The following is a 17,413-nucleotide window of genomic DNA, read 5'->3' on the forward strand; positions in this document are numbered from 1 at the left end:
GCTGCTTCTGGGTTTTTGATCCTCATTAATGAGTAAATCTTCTTTGGGGTTCAAGATCCAGCTGCTCTCCTCTCGTCCCAAAGCCCCAAGCCTGTGCCTGGGGCTCTTGGCTCCTGCCAAGCCGAAGCCACACCTCAGAAGAGCAGGGAGGTGAGTCTCTGGGCTGGGCCAGGGTTGGGAAACTTGGAGGGCCTGAAGACGCAGCTGCCAGTGGGAGTTGAGCATGCTGGCAGAAACCACCCATGGTGCTGCACCCTACCAACCACATGGGCAGGAAGAGGGCAAAGGGCACAGTTCTAACAGCAGCATTTACTTTGGTTTTCACTTTTCAAGGCCCAAGGGTGCTTTGTCAAGATCAAGTCCTATCCACTGTCCCATCACTCTTCCTTCAGCCACTTCAACAGCTGGGGTGCAAAGTAGGTGATGATGACGTCAGCACCTGTGTGGGAAACAAAAATGAGGGGGATGGGACGTCAGCCCCCAGAACACTGGGGAGGTGAGGGCCAGGCACGGGGGACCATGATGGAGAGGCACAGCCGAAGACTGAGCCCGGCTGTGGCCGGCTCCAAATACCGAACAGGTCATTCTCTTGTTCTGGGTTTGCTGGTGTGCGTACGACGTGTGCAGAAGCAGGCAAGCACAAGCCTGAATGTCCTGCCGGCCTGGGGAAACCGAGGCCCAGTGCAGCACTGAGACCAGACTACAGACATCTCTTAGTTGAGGTTCTTTCTCCTCCTGCTATGTCACTGAGATCCAGCCAGGGCTGACTGGATGTGGACTCCACGGTCTCCCCATGGGTTTCAATGATGAGCGAGTGTGTCCAATTTGCTTGTTTCTATGGACCTTTCTGGTGAGTGGGGATAACGGGCGTCTGCTGTTAAACTCTTGGCCCTGGAGCCTGAACCTACCCTGATGACCAGAATGGTGTGTGATATCAACGAAACCTGCTCCCGTGTATAGGGTAATAAGCCTCCACTGCGTATCATCTCAGGCACTCCTCAGGACAGCACCAGGTATCTTATCCCGGTCTATGGACAAGGACTCCGAGGTTCACAAAAGTGGCCTGCCCAAGTTCTCACAACCCAAGAGCTAGACCAGGGCCCTATTCCCGCCGTCGCTGCACATCGGTCCTGCCCCTCCTCACACTCTTTTCTAACTTGTGCCTGGTGATCAGAACTTCCGGCAAAGGATCCCAACTTCTCGGACCTTTGCTTTCCTACCCGGGCAGAGTGCCTATCAGGCCCGGTGGCACAAGTTCCGAACCCCACCCCTGCTTACCGGCTCTGCGGAAGGCGGTCACGGCCTCCAGTACAGCAGTCCTGAGATCAAAGGCCCCCGCCTGGGCTCCGTGCCACAGCATGGCAAACTCTCCGGACACCTGGTATACCGCGAGAGGGAGCTCGGGGTGCTGCGGAGAATGGCAAACAGGTTCCAGTGACCGTCCCTTTCCTCCCTGCCCAGCCGGCATGATCACTGCCGCCGCCGCCGAGAGCCCAGCTCGTTCACCAAGTGTTCAGCCAGAGCTGTCTAGAGGCTCCCGTGAGCCGCGGCCGATGAGACAAGCAGTACCCAGGCCGGGGTGGGAGGGGGCTCCTCTTCAGGGGCACACTGTTTCTGGCTCAGAGGCTCCTTCTAGAGCCCCTCCATTTAGGGTGGGTGCACGGTGGGGCGACCTCTCCCACCCTACATTCTGTGCTTACCTTGTCCTTCACCTCCCGCACCACATCCAGGTAGGGCATTCCCGGCTTCACCATGAGCATGTCAGCTCCTTCCCGAATGTCCCGGGCCTAGGGATAAGGGGAAAGTGTGGGCAGAGCCTGAGACAGGGACGGGGCAGGGCAGGGCAGGTGGGTACGGGGCTTAAGTTCTGGTCACTCACCACTGCGCGCAGGGCCAGGCCACGGGCTCCAGGGGGCAGCTGGTAACAGCGGCGGTCTCCAAAAGCTGGGCTCGACTGAGCTGCATCCCTACGAAAAGAACATCGCCATGCTGGAGTCCAGCTTCGGGAGCCTGGGCCAGGAGTTTAACAGACCCCTGCTGGTGCCACTTACCGGAAAGGTCCATAGAAACAGGAGGCAAATTTGGCACTATAGCTCATCACAGAGACCTACGGAGAAGACAATGGGGTCCAGGCTGAGTCGGCCCTTTCCAAATCCCAGGCTGAAGTGACGAGGAAAAGTCCTCCAGGCAGGAATTAAAGGACCTATAATCCAGTCTCACTGCACACACACTAGGCCTTAATTTCTCTGAGGCTGAGATGGAATCCGAAGGCCTCATCCAGCACTACTCCCAATTTCGTGATTCACTGTGTCTACGTGGGGTCACGTGTGAGTGCATGTGCGTGCATACGCGCGTGGAGCTCAGAGAACAACTTCAGCGTCATTCCTCAGCTGCCGCCCACGTTTTTGGTTGAGATAGTTATCTCCTACGGGCCTACAACTTTGCCAGGGGTAGGCTAGCTGGCCAGCAAGCTCTACCACACCATCCCAGGGATTACAAGCACACCACCATGCCCGCTTTTCACAGGGGCTGGGAGATCCAAACTCAGGTCCTCACACTTACAAGCAAATGCTTTACAGAGCCGTAGTCCTTGGGCTGGCCTGGGCCCTCTCCTTCCATTCATCCCCACACCCCTCCCTGCCCTCAGTTCATACCCTGTTGCCAAGTCCATGTTTGAGCAGGGCAGTCTTGATGGCCTCAACACGTCCATCCATCATGTCTGATGGGGCTACAACCTGACATCCTGAGGGACAGAAGGGGACCTTCAGAATTCTGGGTCTCTCTCGCCCATTACGCCACCCTGTCCCTGCTACTAGGGGCTCACTCACCTGCCTTGGCATAGGCCAGTGCCACCTCTGCCAACCGCTGTCGGCTTTCCTCGGCTAGGAATGCTCCATTCTCACTCAGGAGGCCTGGGGGGCAAGGTGGATGGCTATGAGGATATACCTTGGGTCCTTGTTTATGCCCACCCTGGGGGGGAAGCTGGGCTTGGATAACAGGGCATGCGGCTCACCACAGTGACCATGGGAGGTGTAGGGACACAGGCAGACATCACAGGCCACTAGAAGGTCAGGGAAGGTCTTCCTCAACAGACGGATAGCCTCAATGGCTGGAGAGTCCTCAGAGTCAGCTGCGGAGCCCTGCTCATCCTAGAGGCAGGGGAAGGACAGGGTGGTCTGTGTGTCACAGGTGTTTTTCACAGGGCACAGTGGCTGCCACTGAAGAACACAACCCCAGCCTTCTCCTTTCATCCCATCGAAGACTCTGGATGAGGATGCACTGGACTGGCGCCATTTGTACAGCGTGCAGCAGAACCCTGGAGACAGGGCTCAGATCGCCCAGTGAGGGTGTCACAGTCCTACTACTTATGAGCTTCCTGACCTGGGGTCAAAGGCAAAGAATGCACCAATGCAGTTATGGCCCCCAGAGCCTGCAGAGGGCAGAGCAAGGCCAGAGTGAGTGTGGCACTTCAGTCCCTCCTCACTCTGTCTTCATTTCTCCTTCCGTGTGTGCGTGTGCGTGTGTGTGCGTGTGTATACACACACACACACACACACACACACACACACACACACACACGCACGCACGCAGAGACCACAGGTCAAAACTGGGTCCTCCTCCATCATTCTCAACCTTATTTTAATTTTTTTGTTTGTTTTGGAAGCAGGGTCTCACCATGTAGCTTGGGCTGGCCTAGAACTAGTTACATAAACCAGGCTGGCTTTGAACTCAGAAAGAGGCTGCCTGTCCCACTAATGGGGATTAAAGGTGTGCACCACCATGGCACAGGTCTTCACTGAACCTGGAGCTCCATTCAGGCAGACTGACTGTCCAGCAAACCCCATGGATCTCCGTATCTCTGCCTGCTCAGCACTGGGGTCACAGTCGCGCACTGCCCGCTCAGCACTGGGGTCACAGTCACACACTGCCTGCTCAGCACTGGGGTCACAGTCACACACTGTCTCCTCAGCACTGGGGTCACAGTCACACACTGCCCGCTCAGCACTGGGGTCACAGTCACGCACTGCCCGCTCAGCACCGGGGTCACAGTCACGCACTGCCCGCTCAGCACCGGGGTCACAGTCACGCACTGCCCGCTCAGCACCGCGGTCACAGTCACGCACTGCCCGCTCAGCACTGGGGTCACAGTCGCCCATTGCCTCCTCAGCACTGGGGTCACAGTCGCGCACTGCCCGCTCAGCACTGGGGTCACAGTCGCGCACTGCCTGCTCAGCCCTGGGATCACAGTCGCGCACTGCCCGCTCAGCTTTTCCACATGGGTCCTGGGACTGAACTCGGATCCTCAAGCTGGAGCAGCAAGCTCTTTACCAAATGAGCTACTTGCCCAGTCCTCATCTTCCCTTTCAAACTCTTCCAACATTTCACCTTGGGAACTCTGCTGGGAACGCCGAAGATCAGGACGCAGCGCAGGCCTGCTTCCACCAGGGGTCTCAGCATGTCCTCTAGCTGGTTGACGCCATACCTGGGAGAGGTCAGGGAAGCGTGAAGTACTGAGGGAACAGGTCACCTACCCAGGCCTCCACCCCTCTGCATAGTGCTTCTGTTAAAAGCCAAGCTGTAGGCTGGGGATGTAGCTCTGTGGTAACACACTTGCTAGCCTGTGAGAGGTCCGCAGTGAAGATCCAAGCTGTGCAGGGACCAGGAGGGTACACACCCCTCAGTAGTCCAGGACCAAATAGTAACACACCCACCACAGAGGTGGGCAAATTGGGTCATAGAGAAGTTATGGAGTGAGCTGTGGCAGACTCCTCTATGGCTTTTACTCAACTCAAGTACCATCTCAAGCTCAGTTCCCGCCTGCAGCAACCTCTGCCACAGTGTCCCCGATGGTGGGACGCCGGTCACTTTATGAGGTTGCCTCCCATACTATCTAACAGTCTAGTCTCCAGGCAATCCTTCTTTCCATGGCGCCTTTCCAGCTTCTGGCATTTGCACCCCTGAAATTGCTCCCTCCATCATCTCCCCGCCACTCATCATGACTCCTACCTGGCCACTCCTGGGAGGCTGGCAATAGGCTGGACATCATCAGGAACGTCCCTGCAAGAGTGGGAAGGGCCAGTGGTGAGTGTGCCTGGGAAGGGCGGGGTGGGGAGCTGGGAAAGGACAAGGGAGTAGAGATGGAGGGAGGAGGTGGAAACCCATGTCTGGCTCCCCTGCCCGGCCAACCCCAGGGCCTAAAATCACGACAGGAACAATCACAATGTGACAGTAAGAGCCGCTGTCCCCAAAGAACAGCAGTCACAGGAAGGACCTGGACTCTGAGGTCAGAGGGTCCTTGTGTCTTAGTACATGTTGACTAAGTGACTTTGGCCAAGATGTGGCATCTCCTTCAGCCTCAGGCCCTTCACCCGGATCCTGTGCAGATTCATCTCTTCACCCACTGAAGATTTACTGAGCAGTTCCTATGTGCTAGGTAGTGTTCTGGACATTGATGAGAACAGTGAGGCAGCAACAACCCCTGCCCTCCAGGGGTGAGACGCATGCAGACTCTATTTCTTCCTCGTGTAGAGACCAGGACTGAATGCGGTAACAGATGCAGGTGCTCAGCATAGTTCCTGCTGCACAGTAAGCAAGCACTCCACAAATACCTTCTGTGGTTGCTAGCAATTATAACTGCTTGACTGTTTTTTAACAATCGCCTCTTGCGTAGACACAGCATTCAACCCAGCTACTTCCTCCTCCCTCCTCTTGTTTTAGCCACCGAAGCTCAGAAGGGCAAGAGTAACCTTGACTTTACAAATGGAGTGACTTGAGTTCTTTTCGGGGCTTGTACGGTTCCAAAGACTCCTGTCCTCAACCTCACAGGCCACTTGCAAAACCTTTTGTTTCGGCTCCCCGCTCCCAACAATACTGCCTGCTCCAGGGACGTAGGTCCTCCAGCCCTGGGCAGATCCAAGGCGCAGTTTGAGGGACTCACGTGACAAAGATGGGGTAGATGAGGTTGGAGGCACTGATGGTGGAGGCAGAGGTCTGCCAGGTCCGAAGCACGGGGTGGAAGTAGCCGCTGTGCAGGATGGACTGGTGATGCATGGTGTAGACTCGTGTGCTGTCCGTCCGCTGTAGATCAGCTCTGTGGGGGACCCACAGGAAGTGTAAGACATGGCTGTGCCCAGGGTCACATCCGGGAGACGGCTCTTTCAGGCCCCTGCCTCTCCTCTCCCCAGTCTCTGCAACTCATGGTGTGGTTTTACCAATGGCTGCCCCTCCAGGACAAGGTAAGGCAGGGATACCCACAGAAGCTTCAGAGTAGTTCAATCTAACGATAGCATTTGGCCTGTACTTCACAGGACTGCTAGTTAAAAACAAACAAACAAACAAACAAACAAACAAACAAACAGACAGACAGACAAACAGACAAACAGTTTTTGGGGGAGATGGCTCAGTGGTTAAGATCGCCAGCTGCTCTTCCAGAAGCCTGAGTTCAATCCTCAGCACCCACATGGCAGCTCACAACTGTCTGTAATTTCAGTTCCAGGGGATCCGACACCCTCATACAGACATGAATACAGACAAAACACCAATGCACATAAAAAAAAAAAAAAAAAACACCCACAACTTTTCTAGTATCTTTAGCTTGTATCTTAGCAAGGAATCTGAAAATTAGAAATAAAAAAGAAGCAGAACCGATTCTTCCTTGTATGGATTTTAAGAAGCACTGATCATTGCAACATTTAAACTGCATTTAATCCATGAAAAACGCCCATGATTATGGCAGACAGAGATGTAACTTTTTTTAATGTGGTGCCATCGATCAAACCCAGGGGCTTTACAAATGTCAGGCATGGATTCAACTACTGGGTTACAGCCCCAGCCTTAGTGCTGTTTTGATTTTGAGACAGGATTTCACTGTGTAATTCAGGCTGGCCCCAAACTTGCTTGGCAAGTATTTTAGAGAAGCAGAAAGAAAAATGCCCTGGAATTCTGCTGCTAGCCCAAAGCATTGCTAACACCTTGGCATGTGGGCTGTGGCACTAGGCACAGTGAATACCAAGATCAATTACTGCACGCATGATTGACACACTGACACACACACACACACACACACACATACACACACACACACTTCCCCTGTACAGTGGCCTCAAAAGGGCTCTTGTAACCAAGGAGCCTTCTGCGGTGGCCAACCATGGCCGCCTGATCCTCCCACATCTACCCCCCAAGGGCTAGGATTATGTGATACACAGGAACCCAGGTTTTTGTGAATGCTAGGCAAGCACGATACCAGCCCAACTGCCTGTATGGGGATGGCACACTGTTCTCTTCCCCTAGGCCTACACTCCGCAGTCTGCCCTCAGGTAAGCGTGCCACCAGCTTCTCCCTCGCCCACCGTGGCTCCTTCCCGCCCACTTCCCAGTGCCTCTTCTCTAACAGTTCTTTGTAGCACTGGCTTACCTTGTGCTAGTTAACAGAGGTTCTACAGGGCAAAGGCTGTGGTGAATTCATTCTGGCCTACCACACTGTGCTCTTCCCACGCACAGCCTCTAGCACAGAGCAAATATTTCATCACCCCGAGCACAAGACAAAACTGCAGGCCAAAAAAGTGATGCAGGACCGAAGGAAGGAAGTCTGGGTGCCAAGTCTGGGTGTTTTAGGAGAACCTACTGTGTGCCAGCTCACGGCAGCACCCTCACAGGTGCCTTCTGGAAGTCACAGGCTAGTCCTGGGAGGCAGGGCTGACAAGCGCATTGCAGAGCCAGGCAGCCCAGGCCCCTATCATCCATGGACCCAGAGGAGGGCAGAAGAGCTTGTACAAGCCAGGGCTTGGGCTCTCTTCTGCAGAACGTGTGAGTCTGGCAGAGGGCAAGAGACAGTGCTCCCTCGAGAAGGTGAGTGAGGATGACTGTGGACTCTTCTGAAGCCTCGAGGATGGAACAGAGGCCATGTCAAAGAGGTGGAGGAATTGAGACAGGGATGGGTTCTGAGCAGCAGCAAATAGGGTACTGGCCTGGCCAGAGCCTGGCTTTAAGAGAAAACTCTTGTAGCTGAGGAGAGCAGACAGGAAGCAGAGGATCAGTGGGAGGCCAGGAGGCGGAGAAGGAAGGGACATCTTGAGGCAGCCAAGAGGCTGTCTCTTAGGGCGGATGCTCTGACCCAGGGGACAACTGAGACAGGGGCATGGCAGGAAGAGGGTGGTGGGACGAAGGGCTGGACAGCTAGCTCCATTTTAGACATTTCCTTTTGGAGATCTCTTTTGGCTACTAAGCAGCCAAGTTTAAAAAAACAAAAAAAGCCACAGAAAGTGGAGGCTGGTAGGCTTGAATCTCTGCTCTTCAAACAAAGGGGAGTCGAGCGAAGGCCAGAGGGGCAGGTACTTACCCAAAGTCCTACAGCAAATTAAATGTGAAAACAAGTCCAGAACGCTGGGATCCTTCAGTGTGCCGTGTGGTGTTTCTGCTATTTCTCAGTCCCCTTCAGCTGCCTCCCAACCAGCTCAGGGGCCCCTCTTATCCCACCTTCCTCCTTGTAGAGTTGAGGTTATCAGGAGCCACACAAGGACCAACCCTACCACCACACCCCTGGGTGGGCCAGCCTCCTCACAGGACACAGGGGAGGCCAGGCCTCCTTGGAGATGTCACACTCCATACCTATGAGGGTTTATCGACCCACTTTGTGCAAAATTTGGCTCTCACATCTGCTAGGAGTTAGTCCCGAGATACAAAATTATTTGCTCAAAACCATATAGCTGGTCAGTGATAAAACCAGACTTTTCCCTTGTTCTGAACTCCAGCTGGTCTCTCTCTACAGATACTGTTTCTGATCTACTGAGTCTGTCAGGTACAAGAGCACTGAAGGGACACTTAATTGCAAAAATCAACATAACTTTTAGTGATTAGGAAATAGAGGCTCAGGGAGGTTATGGAACTTGCTCAATGCCATTCTGGATTGGGGTCAGATTTTGAAACCAGGTGCATATTCAGATGCCTCTGCCTAAGAAGTATCTCTGCCGCAGGATCTGGCTTCTGGAATCCACACCTGCATTCCCTGGCTTTCACTCATCTCCCCTAAAAGCCTAAGGGAGCGACTGATAGGCCATCTGCCTAAAAGTAAAACTGGGAGGGCCACCTAGGAGCTGCGCCGTTCGAATTCTACGTCCAGGTAGCTGGGAGATACGGGAGGGAAAGATGGAGAGGTGTGTGGGTAGATGGGGGCACTATAGCAGCTCCTGTTTTCTTGTGGGACTGAACTCCTGGACCCTTGTGCTCCATCACTGAGCTATATCCCCAGCCAGAAGAGTTCGACTTCTGTTCTCTCTCTCTCTCTCTCTCTCTCTCTCTCTCTCTCTCTCTCTCTCTCTCTCTCTCTCTCTCACACACACAAATGACATGGAGATTTATTATTAATTATAAAGCTCAGCCTATAGCTTAGGCTTGTCTCACTAGCTCTTATAACATCTCTATTCATCATCACGTGCTGCCATGTGACTAGAAGCTTTTACCTCTCCTCCTGCACGTCTTGCTCCCTCTGCACCCAGGTGGCAACTCCACCTTTCCTCTTCCCAGAACTCTCTCTGTCCAGAAGTCCCTGCACTGCCCCCTGCCTAGTTACTGCAGTTCAGTTTTTTACTAAACCAATCCCAGTGACACAGCTTTGCACAGTGGAACCAAGTATCTCGCAACAGAAGGGGTTGTGGGATCCCCTGGAACTAGAATTACTTATGGTTGTTGAGCCACTATGTGGGTGCTAGGAACTGAACCCAGGTCCTCCGTGAGTGCAACAAGTACTCTTCATCACTGAGACATCCCTTGTCCGGGTTGAGGTTTTTATTTTGATCACCAGACCAAACTGAAAGAGATGTCAGGTGTCAGATGTCTTTCGAGACAGGGTTTCTCTGTGTAGCTTTGTGCCTTTCCTGGAACTCACTTGGTAGCCCAGGCTGGCCTTGAACTCACAGAGATCTGCCCGCCTCTGCCTCCCGGGTGCTGGGATTAAAGGCGTGCGCCACCACCGCCCGGCCAATCCTTCACATTTTGACAGGAGAAACGAAGAGCTGGAGGGAAGTCACAGGACTTGAGCTCACACGCAACCCAGGCTCCGGACTTCTAGTCCAGTGCCCTCTACTACACCGTCTATTACGGCAGGTGTTTAGTCAAGGTCCAGAGTGGAAAGGTGCCCAGAGTTGCTTCTGTTTTACAGAACCAACTCTAGATCAGAATTGCTTTGAGAGATAGCCTTCAGAGCCTGGAAGATTCTCAAACAAGGGCAGGCATTTTCCCTAAATTAAGGGAGTTTGCAAACTTCAGCTTAAATCCTGTGTCTCCTATTAACAGGAATACATGACCATAGGGGCCCAGCTCGCCTTTCCTCCATTTTAAAACAGCTTCACTTTGCTAGCAAGCTTACAAAATGGTGCAGAAAGAACCCTTTGCTCACACAGCCCCAGAGTGGACTCTAACTTTGGGCAAGGCCTTTCAGATCCCTTTCTTCAAAACCTACAATGTGCTGATATTATCAAGCCAGTAAGCTGTGGAGAAGATCACATAATGGTGAGGTGTGTCTGACACCACATACAGGGCTAATGCTGAGCTGGGATGAGTACACAGTACGTGTGACCCTGCACCACACCCGAGGAAGGAGATACATTCCACCCCAGCGCCTGAGGTAAGAGAGGATAGGGGCCCTCCAGCAGCACCTGCCTGACAGGAAGGAACTGACCACTGAAGACAGTCAAGGGTAGTTTCATAGAGACACTGCAGGATAGCTTTTGTGAAAGGCTATGGAGGTCTCACCTTCCACAGGAGGCAACATCCTCCGACCTGGGAGTGAGACTGTCACCAGGAGTGGCTGAGAAGCGCTCCAGGGCCTGGACTCCCAGGCTGTGCCCCATGGAGGATTCCAGAGGCTGTGCTCTTGGCACGGATAGTGGGAGATGGTGCCAACTCTGGCAGGCTCTGCACGGGCTGGGGAGGAGACCCGTCAGGAGGGCCAGCTAGGTAGAAGGTCCAAAGCTGGGAAAGCTGAAGCATGTTTCAAAAAGGCCCAGGAAAGGCAGCTGTGAGCAGTTCTGAAAAGGGATTGCCTGGTGGCCCATTTGCATTTCCTCCACACTCTTGCTGCCACCTGCCACAGTGTTAGGAGGGATTAGAGAAAAAAAACCAGACCTTGTCTAGTCTGCTGGCCTAATCTTCCCTGCCTGGATTCAGCCATTTCAAACTAGGAGTTGTCTTTCCCAGGTTGCTAAAAAATTCTGGCTGAGAGTTTCTACATCAAACAATGGTAAAATTGAATAGGGATCATACAGCAGGTCAGCTGTAAATCTGGTCTAAAATCCGGGAGTCCAGCAGCCCTCAATTCTGACCTTTGACACTAGAAGAACAGAGTTCATACATTATATTCCCGGCAGAGATGAGCCGACTGAGCGCTCCAGGCCAGAGAGTAGGGAAGGGAAGGGGTATGGTATGACCTAGACCTGGCCACTGCTGGTAGCAGGCGGGTTAAGTGTGTGACTTTGGGATTTAAAAGGCATGGAGACAAACTCTTGTTTTCAGATGCTTGACCTCTTGTCTTCTCATGTGGTAAATTGGGGCTTGAACTGACCTCAATGGGCTGTTGTAATGCCTGACTGAGCAGAAGCTGTCGACATCCAGGACAAGCGACGTTCATTGTTTCCCCTCAGCTCTCCAGCCTGCCTGACACCCCGCGCTCCGAGACTACCCCTGTGGCCTCGGAGAAAGGAGGCGGGTGGAGCCCAGCTTTGAATCCCCAAGCCTGGACACGGCCAAGACCACGTAGCGGCAAGATATTCCGCCCACTCTAGAGGGTGCACCGGGACCGTGCCTCCGCTGCAGCGTCAGGTCTTCGGGAGCACAGTGCCATCCGGGATGCACCTCGTCTCGTCCTGGAGTCGTCCTCCCAACCCGCCACTTCCCAGAGGCAGGGCCCGCTCACCTACCCGGGAGGCCGGTCCCCGCCGCTCCAAGCCGCGGCTCCAGACTGCGCTCTCCCGCTCTAAAAGCGCAAGCCCACGTGGGGGCGGGGCGACTCACCCGGAAGCGGCTCTCCGACTGCCCGCCCCCACGGGGATGCAGCCCAGGCTCCCTGCGGGGCCGCCCCAGGATCCCCGGGCTGCTCTCGGCCTGGCCCACGCTTGGAAGGCTGGAGGCTTGGCCAATCTGGAGTTTTCGGGGAGCCCGAGAGACCGCCCACCCCCCCCAACTCCGGCCCACCCCTTCTCCCGCCCCTCGGGCCACACTTGAGGTGGGAAGGCCCGAGGGGTGCACGTGGGCAGTCCCAAGCCTCTGGGCGGGGCCCTGGCTTTGCAATTCCGAACTCATCCCGGAGTTCACTTGAAGGTCTCTTCTCAGCCTCGAGCAAAAACTTGCTCATTGGTTACAAGAAAAAAAGAACAATTGGATGTCAAGGACATTGAAACACCACATAATTCCTAACACAGCGGGTAAATCCATTTTGGCAGACTGAGCGCTTTAAAGTTGTTGAGTTCAGCAGCAGACTGACTGCCCATTTCAGACAAATTTATTCCAGCGTAATTAATTATCCAGCCCTTGATCTGTCATGGGTTGAGAGATGTGAAAGATGTGGACATTGAAAAAATACGAAACTAATCAAATGTGACAGGGGCATCAGGTTTATCTACAATGGGTATATTAAAATCTGACCAAAGGGAGCAGACTTGGTGGTATACACCTTTAATCCCAGCACTAGTAGGTAGAGGCAGGTGGATCTCTGAATTTGAGGTCAACTTGGTCTACAAAGTGAGGTCCAGGCCAGCCAAGGCTATTACATAGTGATACATTGTCTCAACAAAACAAAAACAAACCAAACAACACAATTAATTCTAAAAAATTTAGCCGAGTAGCAGAGGTGGACAAATCCCAGCACTTCGGAGTCAGAGAGGATCTGTGAGTTCGAAACCCCGTCTCCAAAAACAAAAACAAAACAACAAAATTAACCAAAGGTTTGTGGAGGATCAGAGCATGGGGTCTAGGGAGGCTAATGGAGCGAAAAACAAAGGCTGGAGGTGGGGTAAGGGCCTGAGTGGAGCAGAGCACGGGGGAGTGACTGCTTACTAGGGAGGAGGCGATGAGATTATCTTGAAGGTAGACGTGGGTAGTTGTGTAATACTCTAAATGTCCTAAGTACCACCAAATCTTCTTTTAAAAATGGTTAATTTTATGATCTGTGAATCTCATTTAGTTTTTACAAATTCAGTAGAAAGTTTGGACTTTTTCAGTAGAAAAGTTGTAATATGAGAAGTCAAATGAAGGCTATACCAGAACTGCGCTCCTTGTAATTTTTCTGTAAACCTAAAATTATCCCAACCATTTATAAAGTTTACTCAAATAAAACCAGAAGTAAGGCCAAAGGCCACTGGATCATGATCTCAGTAATCATAAATTAGCTGTAAGACCCTACTTCTTTCTAAAGAGCCTCAATTTCCCATAAGTAAAAATAGGGGGCTAGGACACAAAAACATTTTTGAAAAGATTTATTGCCGCGTGTGTGAATGTTTTGCCTGCATGCGAGGCTATGCACCACCTGCCTGCAGTGACGGGAGGTCAGAAAAGGGCGTGGGATCTCCTTGAACTGTAGCTACAGAAGTTGCTAGCTGCCGTGTGGGTCCTGGGAACTGAACCCTGGTCCTCTGGAAGAGTGTCGCTGTTATTAAGTGCTGAGCCATCTCTTCAGACCCTCAAAGTAGCTTTGAATGAATTCGAACAAGAACTCTTCCACTGCCCAGATCCAGGTTAGTCTCTGTGCACAAAGCACTCTGCTTAAAGAGAAGAGAAACTTACCTAAGTCTGCTGGAAAACCTTCAAAATCCAGATGCCATTATGGGGTGGTGTAGGTGTGACTGAGAAAGAGCTAATGGATGACCTCAAAGATTCTTTCCAGGTGTTCAATTCTGTACTTTTAAATCCAAATCTCCATTCCTAGAAAAGGTTTCTCTTAGACAGTTAAAGTTTAGTTAAGGGTTTGGGCAGGATGAACTAAAGGTCTAAAGAAGAGCATTTTTTTGTTTTGTTGTTGTTTGAACAAGCTAGGCAAGTATGCTGTAACTGAGCCCTTTCCTTTTTTTTTTTTTTTTCTGAGACAGGCTTTCTCTGTGTAGCTTTGTGTCTTTCCTGGAACTCACTTGGTAGCCCAGGCTGGCCTCGAACTCACAGAGATCCGCCTGGCTCTGCCTCCCGAGTGCTGGGATTAAAGGTGCACCTGCGCCGCCGCTGCCGCCGCCGCCACCACCACCACCACCACCCGGCTCCCTTTCTGTTTTTGACTGGCACATGAACAGCCTTATAGAGGGAGATTAGATGGTAGGGTGAGCCCCTCTTACTCAGGCCTTGAATAGCAGGATTTGACCTCAGAAAGATGTTCCCGGAAGACCCATTTGCTAAGTGGGTATTCATGGGACATTGACCTCAAAGGAAGTCACAGAAGTCCAAATGGGACTTGAAAGGCTAGGTCTACCATGATGCTCATGGGAATTAAGAAGGGATATCAAGGCCGGGCGGTGGTGTCGCACGCCTTTAATCCCAGCACCCGGGAGGCAGAGCCAGGCGGATCTCTGTGAGTTCGAGGCCAGCCTGGGCTACCAAGTGAGTTCCAGGAAAGGCACAAAGCTACACAAGAGAAACCCTGTCTCGAAAAACCAAACAAAAAAAAAAAAAAAGAAGGGATATCAAATGACCATTGGGGTTCTGATTTATAAATTTGACTTATGACTTAAGAATGATGTTAATTCTCCAATTAACATAGAGCTTGTGGTTAAGAGCTAACAAAGGTAACAGTAATGCAGCTTGATAGGAGTTAGGAATTAATTCTTAGAACAGCAGTCCTTAATTGTGAATGCTCATTCACCTGCTGGTGGATTCAGTGTGTGTGTGTGTGTGTGTGTGTGTGTGTATGAGAGAGGAGAGAGAGGAGAGAGGAGAGAGGAGAGAGGGAGGGAGAGAGAGAGAGAGAGAGAGAGAGAGAGAGAGAGAGAGAGAGAGAGAAAGATGGGTCTTTTCCAAAAGCACACTGTATGAGTCATCATTTTAAACAAGAATGTTCTTTATTGTTCTTTATTGTATAAAGCATTAAAATCTTTTCAACAGTCTCCAGTCACTTTCAATAAACTCTTCACTGTATCCACTCAACTAGCTAACAGTGTCCAACTCTATTACATCACCTGTCAACCTCAAGTGCTCAACTAAGACAAAAAGCAAAGTGCTTGGAGCACTACCTGGGGAGCTGAAAGGCCATCAGACACTGCACAGCCACAGCGGAGGTGGTGAGGTGCTAGACTCCTGAGCACCACGACATTCACCTGAAGGTTCAGAGGTGTTTCAGGAGACGAGGACTAAGGAATCTGAGGACAAGAAGATGACATAAGAGGAGGAGGAGAAACTGGGGCTGGAAAGCAGAGGCAGGAGACAGATGGAGAGGGAAAGACTGTGCCTAGAGGAAATCAAGCCTGAAACTTGTCAAGCGTTCAGGGAGTGAAAAGCAGCAGCCACCGGTCAGGGAGATGGACTAATGAAGAGAAAACCTGGGATTTTACACCTTCCAGGAGGTAGCACTAAATCCTACAGTGGCAGGCACTGAGTCACAGCTAAGATTAAGCCCCGTGTTTCTAAGAATTGGCACCCCTTTTGACAGACTCCAATTGACACTGAGAATTTAAGAGTGTATGTTATAGAGTGCAGCCACCCCAGCAGACTGAACATCTACAGTCAATAAAGAAGGGCTACAAGCTAATGGAGTCTAGAAACCAAACCAAACAAACAAGCAATGTTACCATCCAGTGAAGAGATTACCTCATTTCTCCCACAGTTCAGTCATTTCCTAAAGGGCAACCATTCTGACCATTTTAAGACCCACTGCCAGTACTGTGCAATCAAACGGGGTGACCATGATCAAAGCCCCATTTTGCCCCCTGAGCCTTTAGTGCCTCTGTGACCTGGGACACAGCAGGCAACATGGAAGTTACTACTTTCTGGGAGGGGCAGGGATATGGGATTAAAAAAAAAAAAAAAAAAAACTAGCTAGCCACATACTTAAGTAAACAAACGATATCATACTATTTAGTCATTCAGAACCCCTTATACTAAAGAGTCACAAACTCCAGACTGATTCAGCAAAACAGGTTTCTGTTACTCAGAGGCTCTGAGTACGGGAAGAGCTGGTTTTGATCATTCTGGTCAGTTGTTACTTTGATCTCGGGCACCTGTGCCGCAGATGGCTCTGCCTCGCGGGGAAAGGCGTCCCGTGGGAACATCTCAGGGTGGTCACTTCCGTGGCGCCACAGTCTGCCCACTCTCTCCACTCAGTTGTCTACCTCCTCCTCCTCGTTCTGCTCTTCCTCATCCAGTCTTTCCTCGTCTTCATCCTCGTCCTCCCTGCTCTTGTCCTGCTCCTCGGAATCCGTTTTTTTGTCTCTGTCCTTCTTCTTCTGCTCCGAAGCTTCCTTCTTGCCTTTCTGCTCCCGCCTGTACGCTGGAAGGAAGCAGGAGACCACTGTTTGATCAGGCACACCGAGGCACAGGAGGACTAGCCAGGCCCGCGTCTCACGTCGGAAATGCTACCAACTAAACAGAGTGGAATCGTGACGAGTACTGGGTTCCTGAAACCAGGTGATCAGGGAACGGAGGAGGCCATCTTTCCTATGGCTTAAGAAACAGAAGTGGGGATGGATACCTTCCAGGGCCTCTTTCAACGGGGCCACGAACCGCTGGAACTCCATCTCTTCCATGGCTGACAGCACATCACTGGCATTCAGAGTCTTGCGCTTGCCCTTCATCGCGAAGTTGTTCGCACTGGGAGAAAAAAGCAAAGCCCTTCAGAAGCTGCCAGAGTGGGTGGGGACACGAGACACCAAGAGGTGGGGTGGGGGAAAAAGCCCACGCGTATCTTAGATTCACGGGTTTTCGCGACACGACTCAAGTTCATCCCTTCCCCGTGCAAAGCGCTACGGCAGCCCTTCTCGTTTAACCTGCTTCAGATTTTAGGGGAACCGGAGGCGAGCTGCGAGTCGCCCTCTCTGCCGAGGCAGGGAACAGTGACGGGGGCCACGAACTCGGTCGGGGTCAAGGTCCCGCAGGGCCTCCCTCCCGCCTCTGCTCGGCTCACCAGGATGTGGCATAGAGAACGAAGACGCTGGCGGCGCGGGAGATGGCGCTCCGGGCCTCCTTGGAGATGTTGACGCCGTCCGGGAGCTGCGGGAGGGGAGAGAGCGCGCGCGCGGATCTCGTTACCCTTCTGCCCACTCGTCCGCCCTCGACCGGTCCGCCAGCCCCGAGCAGCTCACCGCTTCCTTGATGATCCTGGTAATGACGGCGTTGGGCAGATTTAGGTCCTCGGGCCTCTCCGCCATGGCCTCCGCCGGAGCCCGGGCCGCCTCCGCCCCAGGCCTTCTCTTCCGACAGTTCTGGCGTCCGGACTTCCCGCGTCGCTA

General features: G+C 52.4%; 2 protein-coding genes across 6 annotated transcripts; both read right to left on the reverse strand.

The window, feature by feature from the left end:
- Positions 1-289: 289 nt before the first annotated feature.
- On the reverse strand, positions 290-12,190 carry Alad (aminolevulinate dehydratase). Of its 5 annotated transcripts, none has more exons than XM_006979538.4 (12): positions 11,912-12,190; positions 5,939-6,091; positions 5,008-5,058; positions 4,387-4,483; positions 3,014-3,149; positions 2,829-2,912; positions 2,655-2,743; positions 2,052-2,107; positions 1,880-1,967; positions 1,701-1,787; positions 1,279-1,408; positions 290-439 (listed from the first exon to the last, which is right to left on the reverse strand). In XM_006979538.4, the coding sequence occupies exons 2-12, from the start codon at positions 6,049-6,051 to the stop codon at positions 378-380; spliced, it is 993 nt and encodes a 330-aa protein (XP_006979600.1). In that variant the 5' UTR covers positions 6,052-6,091; positions 11,912-12,190; the 3' UTR covers positions 290-377. The 5 variants fall into 5 exon arrangements, with proteins under 5 accessions (XP_006979600.1, XP_076420441.1, XP_076420442.1 ...); XM_076564326.1 differs by having other exon boundaries at positions 11,908-11,964; XM_076564327.1 differs by lacking the exon at positions 11,912-12,190 and adding an exon at positions 11,557-11,771.
- Positions 12,191-15,971: 3,781 nt separating this feature from the next.
- Positions 15,972-17,402, reverse strand: Pole3 (DNA polymerase epsilon 3, accessory subunit). Its single transcript, XM_006979539.4, has 4 exons — positions 17,267-17,402; positions 17,089-17,174; positions 16,657-16,775; positions 15,972-16,455 (listed from the first exon to the last, which is right to left on the reverse strand). The coding sequence occupies exons 1-4, from the start codon at positions 17,330-17,332 to the stop codon at positions 16,286-16,288; spliced, it is 441 nt and encodes a 146-aa protein (XP_006979601.1). The 5' UTR covers positions 17,333-17,402; the 3' UTR covers positions 15,972-16,285.
- Between the last annotated feature and the right edge of the window lie 11 nt (positions 17,403-17,413).

The sequence above is a fragment of the Peromyscus maniculatus genome, chromosome 2 (assembly GCF_049852395.1).
Source record: "Peromyscus maniculatus bairdii isolate BWxNUB_F1_BW_parent chromosome 2, HU_Pman_BW_mat_3.1, whole genome shotgun sequence".
Lineage (NCBI taxonomy): Eukaryota > Metazoa > Chordata > Mammalia > Rodentia > Cricetidae > Peromyscus > Peromyscus maniculatus.